General features: G+C 48.3%; 1 protein-coding gene across 1 annotated transcript; it reads right to left on the bottom strand.

Annotated features, from left to right (window-relative positions):
* Window positions 1–4405: 4405 nt before the first annotated feature.
* PtA15_17A184 (uncharacterized protein) lies at window positions 4406–11069 on the bottom strand (the record flags this gene model as incomplete). Its single annotated transcript, XM_053164273.1, has 5 exons — window positions 4406–4971; window positions 5131–5535; window positions 5613–5754; window positions 8167–8223; window positions 10848–11069. The coding sequence occupies 5 exons, from the start codon at window positions 11067–11069 to the stop codon at window positions 4406–4408; spliced, it is 1392 nt and encodes a 463-aa protein (XP_053028257.1).
* Between the last annotated feature and the right edge of the window lie 8132 nt (window positions 11070–19201).

Here is a 19201-nt window from a genome sequence, read left to right as displayed (position 1 = left end):
TGTTGTAGTGATGTTGGAGCATCCTTTGTGCGCGGGTTTCGGAAGAGGGAAACCAAACGTGGAAGATTGATAACCAATAGGCGGGGTTCAACATTGTGGCTAGGATGACTGCATCACAGTCCAAGGCTTCATTGAGATAGGTGGCCGTTTTTAATAGCATGGTGCGGATCATGCGTTGGAGTTTGGGTTCTGTGACTGATTTGAGCTGTTCTCGGAGGAAATCCCTGATACCTTTGTATTCATATATCATGAGGCCGGCCAAGGAGTGATCCCCCTCCATCTTTGTTGTTACAAAGCAGAATTCCTAAAAAATATTGATGTAATAAATGAAAAAAACAGCCATTGGGATGGACTTGAGGAAAATGAAAACTCACACAAGTATATCATTCAATCTTTTGACATTATCCCAGTTGTCACGACTGATCTGCACCTTGTTAAAGAAATCCTTGCCGCCATGGCGCTGGATTTGGTCTTTCTCATTGTTGATCAATTGATTGATGATTTTTTGGCCCTGGTAAGCGTGGTCCCTGCTCTGCCGCTTGACATTCCAACAAATGCCATGGCCGGCAATGAGAGAGGGGCCAAGATAATCAAGCTTCTTTGACCAAACGCTGAACTCTAATTGCTTCGCGGCTGAGGAAGTGATTTGGTGAATTACAAAATTGATGTTGCTCAAGACTGATGAGACTTTTGATGGTGTCTCCTCTGCCTCTGACTCTGAGTTGGCAGATCCATCATCTTCAGTCACTACCAAGATTAAGGATGGCTATTGGGCGGGCTCGGGCTGTCCAAGGGCCGGCCCGCGCTAGCCCGCGCTAGCCCGTGAAGTTAGCGGACAGGCCGGGCCGGGCCAGTGCAGCCAAGAACGCAGCCCGGCCCAAACCCGTTTAGTAAATGGGCAGGGGGCGGGCAGCCCACAGGCGGCCTGCGGGCCGCCCGCTATTTCACCAGTCAGACTCAGGTTGCATTACAACCTTGACGAACCAGGGTGTGCGCGTGTCTTTCTCTTTGCCATTGTGGCCCGTGGGGGTGAGTTGGTCACCGGTCAACTGTTGATGGCTAGTTGGTAGTTGGCTGAGGTGGCATTTCAGCTGCCAGCGGCAGCCAGTCCCGCTTTGGAGAACACCGGTCCCCCGACTGGGGGCGGCCCACGGGCGCCCGCGAGCCGCCTGTTTGCTAAACAGGTCGGACAGGCCCGGCCGATTTTAAATTATTACCTGAAATGTGTGTCCGAGCCCGGCCCAAACCCGCGCGGGTTTGGGCGGCCCGCCCTATAGCCATCCTTAACCAAGATGGATGAATTTGCAATGTTGTATATTGATCAATATAGCGTATATTGATCAATTTATATTGATCATTTTTTTTATTCCTCTTGATACCTTTGTCTGTGTTCCATGTCTCCTTAACACTCTTCTATAATCTCTCTCCTTCCCCCTGTGTTAGCTTCAAGCCACAGGAATCTTTTTTTTTGCCCAATAACATTCATAAATTTCTACATACACCATTCAATTCTTCATGAAAAAAAGACATTGCAAGTTTTAGGATTAATCCAGGGTGGCTGAGGGGTCTCAATTTTTTTTTCTTTTTTTTTACTTCAACAATTGATGTTATCAGAAGTCTCCAAATCTACTTTTTTTCAAAAAAGGAAAAACATTGACCCCTGACCTCTCTCATGATACCATCCTGCACACATTGCTAATTTGGTTGGTTGAACTTCCTGAAGATATTGCACATCATACTTGAAGTGCTACATGCATAGAAGGCCTTTTTCATTTGAAATTAGTTTACCATGGTTTAGCATATTTTTGTCAGGTTCTTTTTTTTTTAGGGTCAGCCTAAATGCACCCCAAAAATTTACTTCATGTACACCAACATTTTGGTGTACCCACATATGCACCCCAATATTACTGGGGTGCACTTCTGGAGTACCCCAATTTATTGGTGTGCAGACCTGCTTACCCCAAAAACATTGGGGTGCAGGTGTTAAAACCCCCAGACTGCTTGAATTTTTGGGGTGAAATGTAATGTACACCAAATGAAATGGTGTACATCAGTAGCGCACCCCATTGAGGGGAGTTACTCCCCCACCCACCCGCCCGACTTGTTAGACCTGCACACATCAGTCATCGAGGGGAGTAGCACCCCTTGATGACCAACACAGACCGGTCATTGAGGGTGCTACTCCCCTTGGTGACCAACAGAGACCGGTCATCAAGGGTGCTACTCCCCTGATGACTGGCACAATCAAGCACCTCCCCTCAATGACCAACACAGACCGTCATCAAGGGTGCTACTCCCCTTGATGACCGGCACAATCGTTCATCAAGGGTGCCACTCCCCTCGATGGACAATTGTGCCGGTCATCAAGGGGAGTAGCAACCTCAATGGCCGGTCTGTGTTGGTCATCGAGGGGTGCTACTCCCCTTGATGACCAATTGTGCCGGTCATCAAGAGGAATAGCACCTCACATTGATGACCGGCACAGACCGGTCATTGAGGGGAGTCGCACCTCCCCGAGTCCCCTTGATGACCAATCTGTGCCGGCCTTCAAGGGGAGATGCTCCTCCCCTCAATGACCGATCTGTGCCGGTCATTGATGGGAGGTGCTTTTCCTCTCAAGGACTAATATTCTGTGCCAGTCATCGAGGAGAGTAGCACCCCCCTCAATTATTGGTCTGTGTTGGTTGTCATTGAGAGGAGGTGCTACTCCCCTCAATGAGCAATCTATGCCGGTCATCGAGGGGAGTAGCACCCTTGATGACCGGTCTGTGATGGCTGTGATGGTCATCGAGGGGTGCCACTGCCCTTGATGACTGATCATGTGTAGTCGGGCGAGTGGGTGCGGCACCCCAGATACATCTGGGGTGTTGAGTGGCTCACCCCTTTCACAGGGTGACATATTGGAGTACTGGGGGTTTGCACCCCAGTATGATGGGGTGTTGCCACTGTATACACCACAGATTTCACCGTTTTTGGGGTACCCTGTGGCTCACCCCAAAGTATATGGGGTAGTGATGAAAACTCTGTCATTTTGAGAAGCCCACAAGTAAGGACTGTTGACAATGGGGAGTGATGGTAGATGTGGTTGGGTTAAGTAAGTCCGCAATTGACGGAATTTTGCAGGAGTTCCAAGGTACGAAAGAGCCACAAAAAAAGCGGCGGTTTCTTCCTCCTCGCATTGGTCATTGGCGTCCTGAGAAAAAAAATTAATTGTACGTCTGAAGGCTGTTTGTTTGGCTTGTTGTTCTTCGTGGGTGATCTGTAGCGTTTGTTGATGCTCCAAGAGAAGTAGGAGTTGCTGTGCGGTGGTCATTGTGGTAGTTCTTGGATTCTGGGTTGGTTGGTCGAGGGTATTTATTGGTGATGGGAGGGTGAGGAGGAAGACCTGCACAAGGCAGATTCTGGCATTTGGGCTTGAGGTGAGGCCTTGGACCCTCAGTTGGAGAGGCTACGGTGGGCGTTGGCACGGATTCAGTGGGCATGGCACTGGCAAGGATGCGGTTGGCATGGCACTGGACCAAGGCAAGGCTGGTGCATGTGATGCCAGATGTTTGGATATTTAAAGGGGGTGAGGTTCGTGTCCGCTGTCCCCCTGGTTTCGTCCCACCCCCTCCCTGGAGGCGCCCTAATTGCTTGATTAGGCCCCTCCTTGACGGCTCCTCACAGAGTCCTTCACAACCGGCCCTTTTTTGCTTGTTGCTTTGGCACGGCTGGAGGGTCAATCCAAGGTGCCTATTTAAGGTGTCTGGGGATTCTTTCAACTTGTCTATTGTGTGCGTGATATTTTTGTGGTGTTTTGAAATAAAACATGCCAAAACTTAGATCTAAGTTTCCACATTTGTGTGGATTTAATAAACTTGGATATTTTGAGCTAGTATGCACTTATTTTTTCCAAAAACATTACATATATTCATCTGGGCACTGTACATATGCGTGTAGAAAATTGGCAACATCAAAATCCTGACAAACTTTATCTTTTTTCAGAAGGCCTAAAGAGAGGAAAAGGTATTACAAGTGGGGCTTGTTGGCAGATTGAAGAAAATATGTAACTTGAGGATGAGTGGGTCAAGAGGAAATTACATACAACTCGAGAACCAATCAGAATTAGCAAAAGACGACCTACAACAATAGGTAGAGTCAATCATTTTTCTATGACGACATAATGATCAGATCCATTGATTAGCAGTTATGACTTATCCAAGATTGGTTTTGGTTTTTCTTTCTACTGTAAACAAAGGAAAAAAAGTGGCGAGTGTTCCTAAATGATAAGGTTTGTGACTAATATACATCTACAAAAAAAAAGAATAACAATAATAATAATGGGGTATTCACGCATGGGGTTGGCGAAAAAACAAAGGATCCTAAGAGATGATAATACAAAGAGAAAGTGACGAGATGTGATGATTCAACGGACCAAAAGGAAAAGGTAGACGTGAGAGAGGAATGGACGATGCAGGAAAGGGAGAACCGAAAGGAGATGGGGGATTAGCGAGGAAAGATTGGAGGGGGCGCCAGGCGGGCGTTTAGCAGGACATCCCACATTGGTCAGCTGAGTGCTATCATATCTGGTGCTGAACATTCCGAGGACATTGAATTCGATGAGGAGGAAGAGCTGGACTGAGGGCCGGGCGATGGTGCCGTTGACGGTGGACTCGGCTATGTTCCCGCAGGCTTTCCGACAGGCTTGCCAGAGCGTATCGGACGGCAACTTGGCTCTGGTGGTCAGACACACGAGCATCTTGTCAGAGGAGGCGAGAATGAGCAGGGGTCGAGAAGAGGGGTGGGAGGAGGAGACATACTCGTATTTGAAACAGACATCGAGTGTCAACGGCGTCAGTTTCTTCATCTTGGTGCTCTCAGTGAATTCGTGATCGAGTTGACCAGTGGCGAGCCGGACCGAGTCGGGCGTGGCACCAAGCCCCGGATCAGGGTGGGCAGGTAGGACTGCCGGCCGTGGAGGGAGAGGTCGAGCTGGGCATCGAAGGAGAAATTGGTCGGCTTGGAGGCGCTGAAGATCAGGTGGTTATCCTCCTTCTTGCTCAGTCTTGGTGGCGCTTCAAAAGATATGAACGGCTGTCGTGGGATCAAGAAAAAGACGACGACTCCCAAACTGTGTTTGTTCGTTCGCACCACAGTACAGGGTGAGTTCGAGCTGTTTTGAGTGCTTGGGAGGGACATGGATGTGGCCTGATGGTGCTGACCAGGCAATGGCCACGAAAGCAACGATCGACCCGATTCTCCAGCGATTCTTCGAGTTTTTCAGCTGTGAGAGTTTCCCTTGAGGTTTGGAGGGGGAAGCAAGAGCGGACTGGTCGACCTGGAATCTTGATTGGGACGGGGCGGCCGAAAGAGGCTCGGCGATAGTCGAGTAATCTGCGCCCCGGTTCTGAGGTGATTTTTCTGAGTCGAGGATGGGTGATTGGGTCTTGGAAAATTGGTTCGAATGGCCTTCTTCATACTCTTCTCGACCTAGCTTCGGTTCATCTGCTGCTCCATGCAGGAGGGTCGTGTATCTGACCCCGGTATTGTTGAGATCTACGAGATATCAAGGCAGCTTGTGACGAGTCTTTGGGCGATGTACGGTGATCGGACCCGGCGCTTTGCAAACGAACCCTTGTAGACATTGAATTCAGGGGGAGCGTCCTCTTCGGGAGCGCCGTGCCGAGGCTGATCGTCTTCGCTATCGCTGCCGTCGCCGAACGCGTTCTGATCTCGAGGCCTCCGCTTGTGGCTCTGGGATGGATGCTGGTATGGCTGGTAGTGTCGTGGTCAACTGGGGGGTGGTTGGGCCGGGCCAGCGGGCCGAGGATTCTGGCCCTGACCCCGAGCGAGCCCCGAACCTCCCCGAACGCCGCTCATACAACATGACAACTCAAGTCATCTGCACTGCAACCATCCACTTCACACGAACCACACCACTCCCCTAGCCTAACTAAGCCTCTCGAACGGAGGGTCCGGGGGACCCCGCCCGGAGGGCTCTCCGTAGGAGAGGCTTATGAGTTATGTCGTACCTTTTGCCTGAGAGTTCTGGGATTTTGTGGCTTTTTATGCCATCATTGCCTTTAGCGCTCCACACAGAGGATATTATCCAACCTCTGCTGCAGCCCTGAGGGGACATGTTAGCTGAACATCCTGGCTACAATCCCCTCTCCTCACATTCTAATTTGGATGACTGAGCTCAAGTGGCCAAGGCATCTTAGCTGGAGCTTGGTCCCTGGGGGACTCCATACTTGCCATATTGCTTTCTGCCACGCTTATGCGTGGCGGAAATCAGTATGGATTTTCAGGCCTTATGTATTTGTCAATATAACTAGACCACATAATGTCTGTGGACCCGTAAGGGTGTTATGTTGTGAAGTAACAGCCAAGATTGAGAATTTAAGGCTTCACTCCGCCTCTTCCACATCTCAAAAACCGGCTGGTCCATACTGAAACGGAGCCTCGACTGGAATAGAAAATGTTACCCAAGGCAAAACCAAAGCAAGTCTCTTCCATTGCAGATCGAGTTTGGTCCCCAACAGGTATCAATGTGTATAAGAAGGTTTTCGGAATGAACGATCAAAATATGAAGGCCCACATCGGCAATTTAGCTCTCAAAAAGTACGGTCAACCGGCAAAACCCTTGCAGATCGATGCAGTGGCCAACTTAGTCTCGGGCCGAAACACATTTGTGCTTGCTGGCACAGGATTCGGAAAATCACGGATAGCCGAAATTTATTTCGGCATGATACCTCTGAAGAAGAAATCAGTCATCCTCACCTTGAACCCTTTGGATTCGCTAGGTGACAATCAGGTCTACAAAAAACAGCAGGCTGGATTTACGGCAATAAACTTGAACAAGTTAAACTTCAACAAACAAACTGCCGAGGATATATCTAAAGGTGTCTACCAATTTGTCTATCTCAGCCCGGAAATCTTCCTGAATAGTAAGCTGTGGGAGGAAGTATACTTCAGCTCGGAATTTCAAAACAGACTCGGATTAGTGGTTGTGGATGAAGCCCACATGATATACATATGGGGCCTTGTTGAGAGTCGACCTGGAAGACATCTAGCTACAATTTTAAGTCGCCTCGAGGACTTTGGGATCTTTCGACCGTCGTATGGGCTCCTTGGCGGCCATCTCCTGTCTCGAAATGACAAGCCGATTTTACTGCTGTCGGCTACATGCCGCCCTATCGCTGTCGAAGCCATCAAAAAGAGCCTCAAACTGGAAGACTCAAACGTTGATATTATACGTGGCGAGCTAACACGACCAGAAATCCGAATTATCTGTGTTCCGATGGAACACTCTATGATTTCTTGTCATGATCTTGTCAAGGTTTTCCCTTCAGCTAATGATGTCACAAACGAAGAGCTGGTGCCCTCTCTTGTCTACAGCGGCTCACGCAACCGGACCTTAACAGCGTTGGATGTTATTAGCATGGCCCGTGAGACTCCTAGTGAATCATCAAATCCGAAAAGTGGTTGCGCTCGACGATATCACTCGTGCACCGGAGATCAAGATAAGCTTGATTGTGTGGAGGATTTCTCGACTGGCAAGTTCCCAATTGTCTCTTGCACAATGGCCCTGGGGTTGGGGCAGAACTGGAAGCGGGTACGGATGGTGGTCCACATGGGGAGGGGTGATCCAGCTTTGATAGTTCAAATGGTTGGACGGTGTGGTCGTGATGGGAGGCCTGGTCTGGCCATTCTGTTTGTTGAGAAGTTCCGTCGGAATGGGAAGAACTCTGTGGCCGATTTCAAAGAGGGTACCACCCAGTCGGACGATGACCGGATGGATGCCCTGGCAATAACGCCTGTTTGCTTGAGAATTGCTTTCTCGATTGACAACTTGTATGTACACATCTTCAAAAAAGCTTACCGCAGTATACCGTGTTCATTGGCTCATATCTGATTGTTTATAGGCTAGGATATATTCCCCTCCGAGTCGATGACCCGAATTGTCTGCTTGAAAAGGTACGGGAGGAAAAAGAACAGTTTGAACCCTACTGCTGTTCAAACTGTGATGGCCCAGCAGCAGTTCGACTCATGGGAAACTTACCCTTTGCAAACATACACAACTTTGATGATCTCTGGAGCAATCAGTACAACAGTTCTCGAGAAGTAGATCCAACGTCAAAGCTCCCAGTCAAGAAATCAATATTCAGAAAGAGGAAGGTTCCTGACGCTGAGAATGGCGCACTGGAGGCTTTCCAGAGGGAACTGGTTGATGAATTTGCCGCACTTTACTACTCGCGGTTCCCCACTTCAGCAACGGTCCAGGCAAGCGACCGCTTTGGCAAGATTGACGCCGAGGCAATTGGGGATTACTTACATCAAATCAATTCAAAAGAAGAACTACGTATTATAATTGGCGGGGAATTCTTTGACGGGCAGTTGGATTGGTTGATGGAGCGAATCAATATCTACAACGCAGTGATTCGGGATGAAATTCAGACGGGCCAGGCTACCAGGGCCAAGAAGCCAAGGCTGCAAGGAGTAAAAGCTAGTGTTCAAGAGCAAGATCTTGGCCAACCGTCGGTAACAAGACAAGAATCAACATCTACTTCAGCACCAAAGAAGCTAACTAAAAAACAAGCGGAAACCCTAGAGCGGCGGCGTATTTCTTCGGAAAACACGGCGGCAAGGAAGCTAGAGATGGATATGAAAGAGAAAAGAAAACTTCAGATCGCGGCAATCATGGCGGAGGGGCGAGCAGCAAGCAATACCTTAGGAAGTTACATGTTATCCGATATTTCCCCGTCGTCTTCCGAATCAAGATCCCCATCATGATTATTCATCTCAATTCTTGTGCTCAAGTGTTTCTTGAAGCGGTTGAGCTGAGGATCTTTGCTCCGGATAATAGATTTAAATTTAGACATTCCATCTACGCAAGCGTTACGGTTCTTGTCTATTTTTTTCCCTTTTTTCTTTGGAAATCAATCCAAAATGTCTCGATTGTTGGCCATCAATATTAACATCTCAACGGATCTCTCGGTGAGGTGATTTTCCCGAGACTGATAAATGACCTTTGAGCCGCATTCAATATTCAGGGAGTGCAACATCTCTTGAAGCTGGTAGAAATGCAAGATCAGTTAGATTATCTATTATAATAGTTTTGATAAATAGTTTGCCAGCATACAATGAGGATATTGGGCGAGAAGATTTCCTGCAGGCGTTCTATCTGAGTCCCAATCCCACTCTTGTTGTGGAAATATTTCAGCCTGTAGTTCTGGATTTCTAACCAGAAATCCTTGGGCACAAAATGATTGGGGCGACCGGTGGGAGTGACGAGGAGGTTGTGGCGAAGATACTTGCTTAGAGACCGATTCAGGCCCCCAGTGAGAAGCATTACTGCTCGCGGTAGGTGCGTCGAGTAGTTTCTTATTTTGCTGATGGACTGAGACATCACACACCATTTCTTCCAAACAATCATTAACCTCCCAACATCGCCTGCCTTCATAGATCTCTTGGCCTCCACCACAGACGAGAAATCATGTAGCTGGATCAGCATGTTGTGGAGTTTGGGACACTCCCGGGCATCAGCATCTTTGCGTGCTTGGGCTGAGCAATATTGATCGTAGCACTGATTGACAACTGCATTCCATTGGTCGGTTGGGATGACCGGTCGATCTGAACCTAATTGTTTGCGTTTGGTCTTCATGATCACACTATGTGTCCGAATGTAAGTACATATGATTTTGAATGTTAGAAACTACATCAGACAAACAATCAGGAGCAGTCATGTGGTACGAACCGTAAGCAATAATACAGCATGGACTCAAAGACTTTTTCCATCTGATTAATCATCAAGGTGAAGTCTTTCTTTTGAATGGCTTTCTCGGCGGGGAAACCCAAGGCCTGCAAATATTGCCAGGCCCCACAGTCCTTCGAGTCACTCACATTCCCAAAGTGATGCGCAAATATTCCAGTGGCAATGTTCCATAGGGTATGTGATGCCCCTAACTGGAAGTAAACATTGTTCAGTTGGTCCTGAGGATACGCACTAGGTGACCTTTGAGATTTCAGACAGTTGAAGTTCTGGACGGTTCCGAGGTCGCCATCCATTGGCTGAAGGCGGCTAAAGAAATCTTCAACAGAAAGGCTGGACTGGCCAATGATCAACTTAAAGACTTGCCCCACGCCCTCGGCTGAGTTGTCTGATGCATTCATCAGCTTGAGCATGTGGAGTGTTGGTTTTTTGGGTTCAATCTGCTCGAGTACCGGCGGGGACATTGGGATCGCAGTCGCTCGATCTTTAGGGACTGCAAGGTACTCAAATAAAACCTTTGCAATCTGCGATTTCCAAACCATCGCGTCGGCTTGATCCTCCACGGGTGTCGGCAAGAAAATGCGAGGTTCAATGGGCATGGACTTGACCATGTCAATTGAAGCTTGGAAGCTCTGCAAGGTCAAGTCTGACTGATCAAGCGACAAGAGAAATTTGCGATGTGGCACATGCACATAACCCCAGGTCCCTCTAAATGTGTGAGACCTGTGGCCGACCAATGGTTCATGGACCCGTTGTTCCATGTCAATGTTGTCGATGCATATAGTCGGCGCAATCGGTACAGATTCGTTGAGGCTCATGGCGACTTTGAGGTCAGCTGCGGCCTGTCTTGCAAGGGAACTCATAGCCGACAAGGCTGACCGTCGGGAAGCACTCAATCCCACGTGATTGAGGTACTCCTGCACTCGTTCCGAAATCCCACAAGCCATGAGCCTCACCGCATTGTTGAGCTGCAATGAGTTGCACCGGCGGTTGACAGCAAATGCCATCATCGAGCATACTGTCAGGACAATCTAAATGGGAGATGTCAGCTTGAGGAAGGATGTAGCTGAGGGTGACCAAATCCAAAATTGCTCACCCTACAGAAGCGCATAGTGGCAGCATCATGTCTGTTGGGGTTTGGCTCGTATCCAACAATATCAGGAACATGAGTGGCATCTGAGGAATCGTCGGGGTTGACACTGGCGGCGTTGGGACCTGTGCCATCAGGCGGAGCCACCTCTTCTTCCTCATTACCCCGGTGATTTTGTCGGTTCGGTGCAGGATGCATCCCCATCAAAACATTTGTCAGGAACGGCATGTTGGTCATGAGTGTTGCATCTTGACGGTTGCGGGCTTCAGAAGAGAAGAAATCTGCTTCAACTGTTGTCGAGCTTTGGAACGACCCTTGAGGATAGGCTCCTCTGGGAGGCTCCTCATGACAAAGAATTTCAATTGCCTGGATTCAAGGATATATTCATAAATGCAGCCAAACTTGATTAATAACCAGCGATAAACATGAGCATACCTTGCCTTGGATGAATTCCTTCCAAGCCTCCCTGCCTGTAGGAGATCTTTTCATGAACACTCCCAGCTCCTGAAGAAATCCCATTGTGGACTCAATTCCTGTTGGTTGAGCCCAATATCGGCGCAGATAAGCCAATTGAGGATTTGGTGAAGTGAGGTAGTGAAGCATAAACTGCTTCGGGGTCATTTTGTGGGGTAGGTTGCGGAGTACCTCACAGACATCAATTACCTTTTGGTCTGGGGTGATTTGTGGTTCCATTGTTTTACTAAATGCGATCGGGGTAGAAGGTAAGTATCTAAGACCATCCGCACCGGGTGCTAAGTTAGCCCGGATTAGGGCACTTAGTTCAACCCCGCACCCGCATCGGGTTGGATCAACCGGGGATCAACTTAGCCCGGAGCTCCGTTTGGAGCTAGTGGGGTCTAAATGTAGACCCCACTAATCCTGGGACTAATCCCAAAGTGAATATGCATCATGCTTGTTAGCATGAACTTTATGTGTTTAGGTGCCAAACACATAACATATAGGCACCTAAACACATAACCTCTGACGGCCTTGGACTCGCTAATCCCCACCCATGCGGATGGCCAATCGGATTATCCTATTCCGATCGTAATCCGAGCTAGTTAGCCCTGGCTAATCTAGCCACGGATGCGGATGCTCTAACAACTGCACTCGGGATGATTGGATGCGGACTGTTGCGCCAACGGTTTGGGTAACTACTTTATACTGTTATGACTGGTTATGTGCACCTGTGCACGCAGATAAGCGGATACGTTATAACATGTTTCATACAGGAATGGAATTTTCCCGGTATGCAAGCTACTGGAAGATGTGTCACACTAGTTCAATATATGCATTTGTACAGCTCAAGGAGCCCTGAAAATCCATAAGTTTGAAGGGTCATGGAGCGTGAATGGTTTGACTTCTATGGGTGTGTGTAGCGGGAAAAGATGGGGAAGGGTGAGACGAGTCTCCTGGTCCAAAGGGCATGCGTGGGGCCCTTTGGGAACACGGTCTAAATTGAAAAGGCACAAAATCCCCACCAAAAAAATTTGGAAGATGGGAATCTCTCAGCCCAGTTTGGGGACATTAGTCCCAAGTCCCTCCTTCGGAGGTCGCGCTTCGCGCGAGGGCGCTTCGCGCCAGCCCAGGCTGTACCAGGGCCCTCTGAAGGGGGGACTTGTGTTAAGTTAGACCACTCCCCTCCTGACCAACCTCACCACTCCTCACCCTCACCAACCCTCATCAACTCCAGCATCATGGCTCAGTCCGCCGCCGAACTCATGGAAACCGAACAAGAATCTCTTCGCTATCGTCTGCGCAACAGTCTCACCTCGAAAGGGATCAACACGGTGTCAGATTTCTTGCGTCTTAATCCGAGCCGTAAGCAAGCCAAGCACTCAATCATCAACCGATGTAATCACTAAACATCTCACATTTACCATTTACAGAAATCCAGGATTACGCCTCATCTTTTGTGGCAATCATGTCATCGGATCCTCAATCTAGACGGCTTAACGCGGCAATGATGAAAATACTTTCCCTTCAGTCGCAAGGTCCCCCCGAACTTTTCGAGCCTCTCGTCGCAGTCATCCTCAACGAACAAACCAAATCCGATGAAGACTTGCATACGCTCATCGAAGAAAATTTCACCCACCCCCCAAAGCCCAGTCACCCTTCGACCCGCCCCACAACGTCTTTAGATGCCCCATCAAACCCGGTGAAGACCGGTATGACATCCGGCATCATGAATTCCTCGGGCCAGCTTAATGAGTTTCTTGCTTCGCTCAAACGTGAGCTGAGCGGTTTAACGTACATCAATGTCCCAGGTTTGGTTCAGCACTTCACCGCCAAGCAATGTCTCCCTAGCGCTTTCCGTCTCACACCCAACGAAAGCTTTATTGAAGAAAGATATACATACAAATTTTCCAACAAATCAGAGAAAACTATGCTGGAATGGATCAATTCATTCTATGTCCAGTTGAAGAAGCAAAGCCCAGAGCTTCAGTATTCTCGTGCTTGGCGGTCTTCTCCTACCAAGCCTATGAAGGGCACTACGGACCAACGCAAGATAGACGGCGCGATCGTATCCTTGGGCACCGAAAACGAACATCACATTAAAAATATTTTGGTCCCTTTTGAGCTAAAAAATAGCGAAGCACTGGCCAAAGACGCTTACATCTGCTTGGCCAAAGATGTCTACGAGATCTTCAAACATCAGCCCACCCGAAGCTTTGTTGTTGGACTTACTCTGTGCGGAACCAGTCTGCAGCTCTGGCAGTTCGACAGATCCGGAGCGATTGGTTCCGAATTACTTGAACTCAAAGCGAACCGAAAAAACTTGGAAATTTTCTTTGGTCTAATGTCATTTTTCTTGGCGTGTGATAAGGAACACCTCGGCTTTGACCCAACCTTCATCGAGAATCAAGGGATCCGAACTGTGAAAATCAAAATTGAAAGCACTCCTGAAACACTCATAATTGACGGCCTTGTCTTTCGAGCGTCGGGAATCTGCACACGGGGGACAACCTGCTGGAAAGCGCATCTCAAAGGAAGCGATCAGCAGAAATTTCTGATTAAGGATTCTTGGCAACCTACCAACCGGACAAAAGAAGGTGATATGCTTTGCGACGTGACCAATCAAAAAGTTCCTTATGTGGCCCAATATTATTATCATGAAGACGTCCAGGTGGATAACAAGCAAGTCGACATCGAATCTCACGTTCGGAGGGGCGCCGCTTTCAAGCAACCCGAGTTGGCGATCAATTTCGCTGAAACGACCAGTGATAAAGTAGTGCCAAATGAGTTTGTTAATTGGGTTCATAGGCGCTTGGTCCTCAAAGATGTGGGGCAACCTATTTGGAACGCTGGTTGCCCGATTCGTCTATTGAAGGCCCTCGAGCATTGCATCAAGGGGCACCAGGGATTATTGGGGGCTGGCTATCTTCACCGCGACATCTCGATGAACAATCTTATGATTGGCGACACACACAATCCGGATAAAAACTTCCTGATCGACCTGGATATGGCGATCCCCTACAATCCCACAACGAAGCAAGAACGTCTAGGAAGAACCGGCACGAAACTCTTCATGTCAATCCATTTGCTCGCCAACGAAGAACATTCGCACGATTTCGTCGATGACCTGGAATCATTTTTTTGGGTATTACTATGGATTTGCATCCATTACCCTGAGAATCAAAAGAAAACATCGGAAGTGACAAAATGGAATTATTACCCCCTAAAAACGCTAGGATTGGTGAAATCAGGTGCCCTTCACACACCTGGATAGGTTACGGTCGATTTCACGCCTTGTTACGCCGAAATGCCTCTCATCGAATGTGTGGGCAAGTTTGCCGAAATCATGCGCGATCCTGGTGTCAGAGGAGAGAATGCCGAGAAACTCTATAAAAACATATTGACAATTTTGGAAAACGCTTGGAAAGAGCTCGAGGCAGCTCGGAAAGAGCTCGACCCATCTCGGAAAGAGCTCGACGCATCGTCAGCCTAAGTAGGTCCCCCAATCTTCCTCTGCCTCGTTTGCCTAGCCCGCTGACCCAACCTCTCATATCTAGGATTCTGCTTTTCGCTTACATTTCGTTTCCAATATCGTCATCGTTCCCCGTCGTTTTGATTACAAATCCTGTGGATTTGTTCTTCTTCCCTGTTGTGTCTTTTCCCTTTCCCAAACCATTTCCAATTGTTCCAATCATAATTTTCCTTTTGAATTCAATGGCCAATAGCCTCAATTGCATTCAGAATCATGTACAATCTAGTAAAACTTCATCAAAGATGAGTTGAATAAGCAGAAAATTGCAAATGTATTTGTTATGCTGAGATCTACAGTCGTTATATAATGGAATGGGAATGAATAGTGCGGAGTGTGATTGAGTTCTGCAGATAGCTGCAGGTATGACACAGGGTTGTGTCAGATTCCCATTCCCATTCCATTATATAACGACTGTAGCTTAACAAAGCCTCTCAAACGGAGCGTCCAGGCGGGCCCCTGCGCGGAGCGCTCTCCTTAGGAGAGGCTGACATGGCATCCCTCAATTCAAGCAGGAGTGGAAAGTATCTGCTAAATTAAAAGGAAAAATGGAGGACTTTGTAAGAGTCCAACTGGGACTCTTCACTAGAAGACTCAAATGGGGGGTTGACGTGCTTGTCTCTGGAGTTCAGGGCCCAAGTAGCTTGTATTTCTGAGGAAGTGAAAGGACAACTAGCATGGAGAGAATAATCTCTCTTCAGTAACTACAACCTTTGAGGAGAAAAAGAGAGAGATGAAAAGGGGACATACCTAGCATGGAGAGAATAATCTCTGCCAGGCTAGGTAGGTGGGGGAGGAGCTGGGACTATATGGGTCCCGCCCATTATCAGGTGACTCTTGTGTGACACCCTAGGAGGAGGGCTCACAGTCTCACCTCCTATAAAAAAAGAGCAGAAGAAAGAAGAAGCAGGAATTGGAAAGGAAGGAGACAGTTTTCTTCTGTGTTTTGGATTAGTGGCAGGTAGAAATTTTTTTTGTTTTGTTTTGTCTTGTGAGTTGGGATGAGGGATTCAGAAGAGATTTGAAAGTTAGAAGGAGAGCTGGAAGAGACGGAAGACTTGGATAAGGAAGAAGTGGGCAGTTGGGAAGGATGGAAGGAGTCACAGGAAGGGGGTTGTTGATTGTGTTTTGCCGGGATGACATATCTCAGTGTTTGAGTTGGTACGGTGATTGGCTGAGCTGAGTTCAGGGCATAACACCAGAGGCCGGTTGGTACGAAGGAGTGCAGTGGGATAAAAAAGGATTGGAGTGAACAGGAAGGGAAGGGGTGGAATCGACCGCAGGTAAAAGATCAATCAATTGGTTGGTTCTGCTTGAAGACTGTGAATGGGTGGCCGCGTAAGCGCCTGCCCTTGTGAAATTGGTGAAGCTGGAAATTGTCAGGGGGAGCATAGGGGACGTACCCCTCAACTTCCTCAATGTCTCCCAATTGTCAATGCATCAATACCAATAAGTCGGGGCCGTTGAAAGCGGGTTTGTCTGAGGAGGAAGTCAAAGCAGTATAAAAGTCGGTTCGTTCCTCTTCAACCGTGTCATTTGTGATTGGAATAGCAGCTGCCCCTGTGGTCAAGGAATTGATGCTGGTGCAATTATTAGAGCAACTCCACCGGGGGAGGTAGATTTGTGACAGTTTACATGCGCGGGTACCTCCCCAACTTGAGATTTTCAGGTTGCAGCTTGCGCGCTCTCCACCGCAAGGAGGTAGGTTGGGGTGCAAATTCTTGTGAAACTGATATTCCCAATCCCCAATCCCTCTTCCCTGTCATAGTATACCGCTTTAATCATTGTTCATTCATTGAATACATGAAATCTTTCTCCTATTCAACACAACCATGGATGTGCTATCCATGATGGAAAAGATCATCAGTTCTCAAATTGCTCTCCTATCAACATCAAGAGCCATTGAAAGGGTTATTATTGATACCACACAAATGATAATTGATGAAGATGACAAAGAAGATAAACTGATTCCAAAGCACGGTGGATCACGACCAGGACGCTCTGCCAACCTACCACACAACTTTGAAGCAGGATAGCAGCAGCTCTTTAGTGACTACTTGGCGGAATCACCTATGTACGGCAAAGTCTCATTTCAACGGCGATTTCAAATGCACAGACCACTTTTTCTGAAAATTGTAGATGACGTTGAGGCCCACAACCATTACTTTGTTCAAAAAAAAAATGAGCTTGGCCAACCCGGCTTGAGACCAGTACAGAAAATCACTTCTGCCCTTCGAATAGGGATCGCCTTGGGTACCCGGTATCCGTTGGCGGGTACCTGCAGCTTGCGCAGGTACCCGCCGACGGATACTGGGTGCGGGTGCGGGTGTTTAATTTTGCTGGAAAAAGGGCGGGTACCCAGGTACCCGGCGAAGGTACCCGCCTGTCTGACTGGTCTTGGGACCCAATCAATGGGTCTTCAGACCCAACCAATGGGTCTCAGGACCCTATCAATGGGTCCAAAGACCCATCAATCGGGTCCAAAGACCCATCAATTGGGTCCGAAGACCCAATTCAATCGGGTCGGAAGACCCATTGATTGGGTCTTCGGACCCAATCAATGGGTCTTCGGACCCACTTGATGGGTCTTCGGACCCAATCAATGGTTCTTTGGACCCAATTGTGCCCATGGGCCGCGGGTACTTGCCCCTTGCACCCGGGTACCAGCCATTCGCACCCGGGTACCCGCTCGGCGGGTGCGGGTGCGGGTGTCTGATTTTAGTGAAATTCTGTCCGGGTGCCCGCACCCGTTTGGGTACCCGGGTACGAAGTGCCATCCCTATCTTCAAATGCTTGCCTATGGTCGCGCTGCCAATGCCAATGACAAGTATCTTCGCATTGCTGAAAGTGCCTCAATTGAAAGTCTCAACCGATTCTGTGTGGCTCGCAAAATATATGGCAACGAATATCTTAGACACCCAACTGAAGAGGACTTGAAGCAAATATTATCAATCAATGGGAAGAGAGGTTTCCCCGGTATGCTAGGATCATTGGACTGTATGCACTGGGTGTGGAAAAATTGTCCAGTGGGATGGAAGGGTAAATTTCAAGGCAAGGAAAAGGTGAGTCAGCCCAAGAACTTGCATTTCATCCGGGTAAGTGTTGAATCTGACCATGCAGTTAATCCAGAAAGCAACAATTGTACTCAAGGGTGTCGTTTCACAGCATCTTTGGTTTTGGCACGCCTTTTTTGGGATGCCTGGATCTCATAACGACATCAATGTCCTTGACGCTTCGCCTCTTTTCACCAATCTTCTCAACGGGATTTCTCCAAAATGCAAGTTCAACATAAACGGGAATAAATACAACCAAGCATACTACCTAGCCGAAGTCATCTATCCTGACTATTCCTGTCTGGTGAAGACAATTTCTCAGCCACAAGGGCTAGCTAACCTACTTTATCTCAACAGAAGCCTTGCAGATCACATCGCAGACCAGACCAGAACCACCCTCCTCAACAGGATTACGGGCAGCACCAAACAACAAGGTGAGCAGTTCTGTCCCTTCAGATTCAAGAGAGAGAAACAAAGACAAAGCTGACTTGAGCAAATCATATTCAACGAGCAGATCCTCCAGAAGCAGCCCACCCGTATAGACAGGATAAGACCAGGTTATTCAGATAACTGGTCCCTGCATTGGTAAGCCCAGAAACAGCCAGAACCAAAGCTATGCGCGGGAGGAAGAGCTAATAGTGTAATCTAAGTTCATTAAAGACAGACAATCACAAAAACACAGATCAAGGGTTTCCCCTACAAAATAATAACAAGAAGAAAAAAATCCAGCCAAACAACAACACCAATACCCAACCTCTTCTAGAGAGGTTGCAAGTATTGGGCAGATACCCCCAGCGCGCCGCATTTAAGGCAATTGCAAAGGGGGGTCATCAAGAATTCACCCTCAAACTGCGCAAGTGCAACAGCGGAGGGGGGTGAGGCAACCCGCAGCTGGAATTACAGCTTTGGGAGTTGCCCGAGGAAATCACCATCACGGCTCTATACCCCTATTTATAGCCGTCCAACCTCGACCATGGGCTCAACAGCTGTCCACCACCCAATCTCACCCTTCCGCCACCTTGGCCCAGGATACCAGATACCCAAGCCCTACCAACTGCCCACCAAGGCTTACCATTGCTCACACCTTAACCCCACATGCCTAATGACCACTCAACCAGCCAGCTTTCAAGCCACTCTCCCAAACGGTCATCCTGAACATACTGCTGCGCCTGCTACTCACTTGCTGCTTGAATGACCAGACCCCCACCCACCCATACATGGCACTGATTACCTAGGCCCTGGCCCTTGTCACTCGCCCCCATTGCAACGCCAACCCTATGTACGCTCCAGCCATCTCATCATTCCCTGTTTATTTCCATGAA

The sequence above is a fragment of the Puccinia triticina genome, chromosome 17A (assembly GCF_026914185.1).
Source record: "Puccinia triticina chromosome 17A, complete sequence".
NCBI lineage: Eukaryota > Fungi > Basidiomycota > Pucciniomycetes > Pucciniales > Pucciniaceae > Puccinia > Puccinia triticina.
This window is presented reverse-complemented; position numbering and strand designations above follow the sequence as displayed.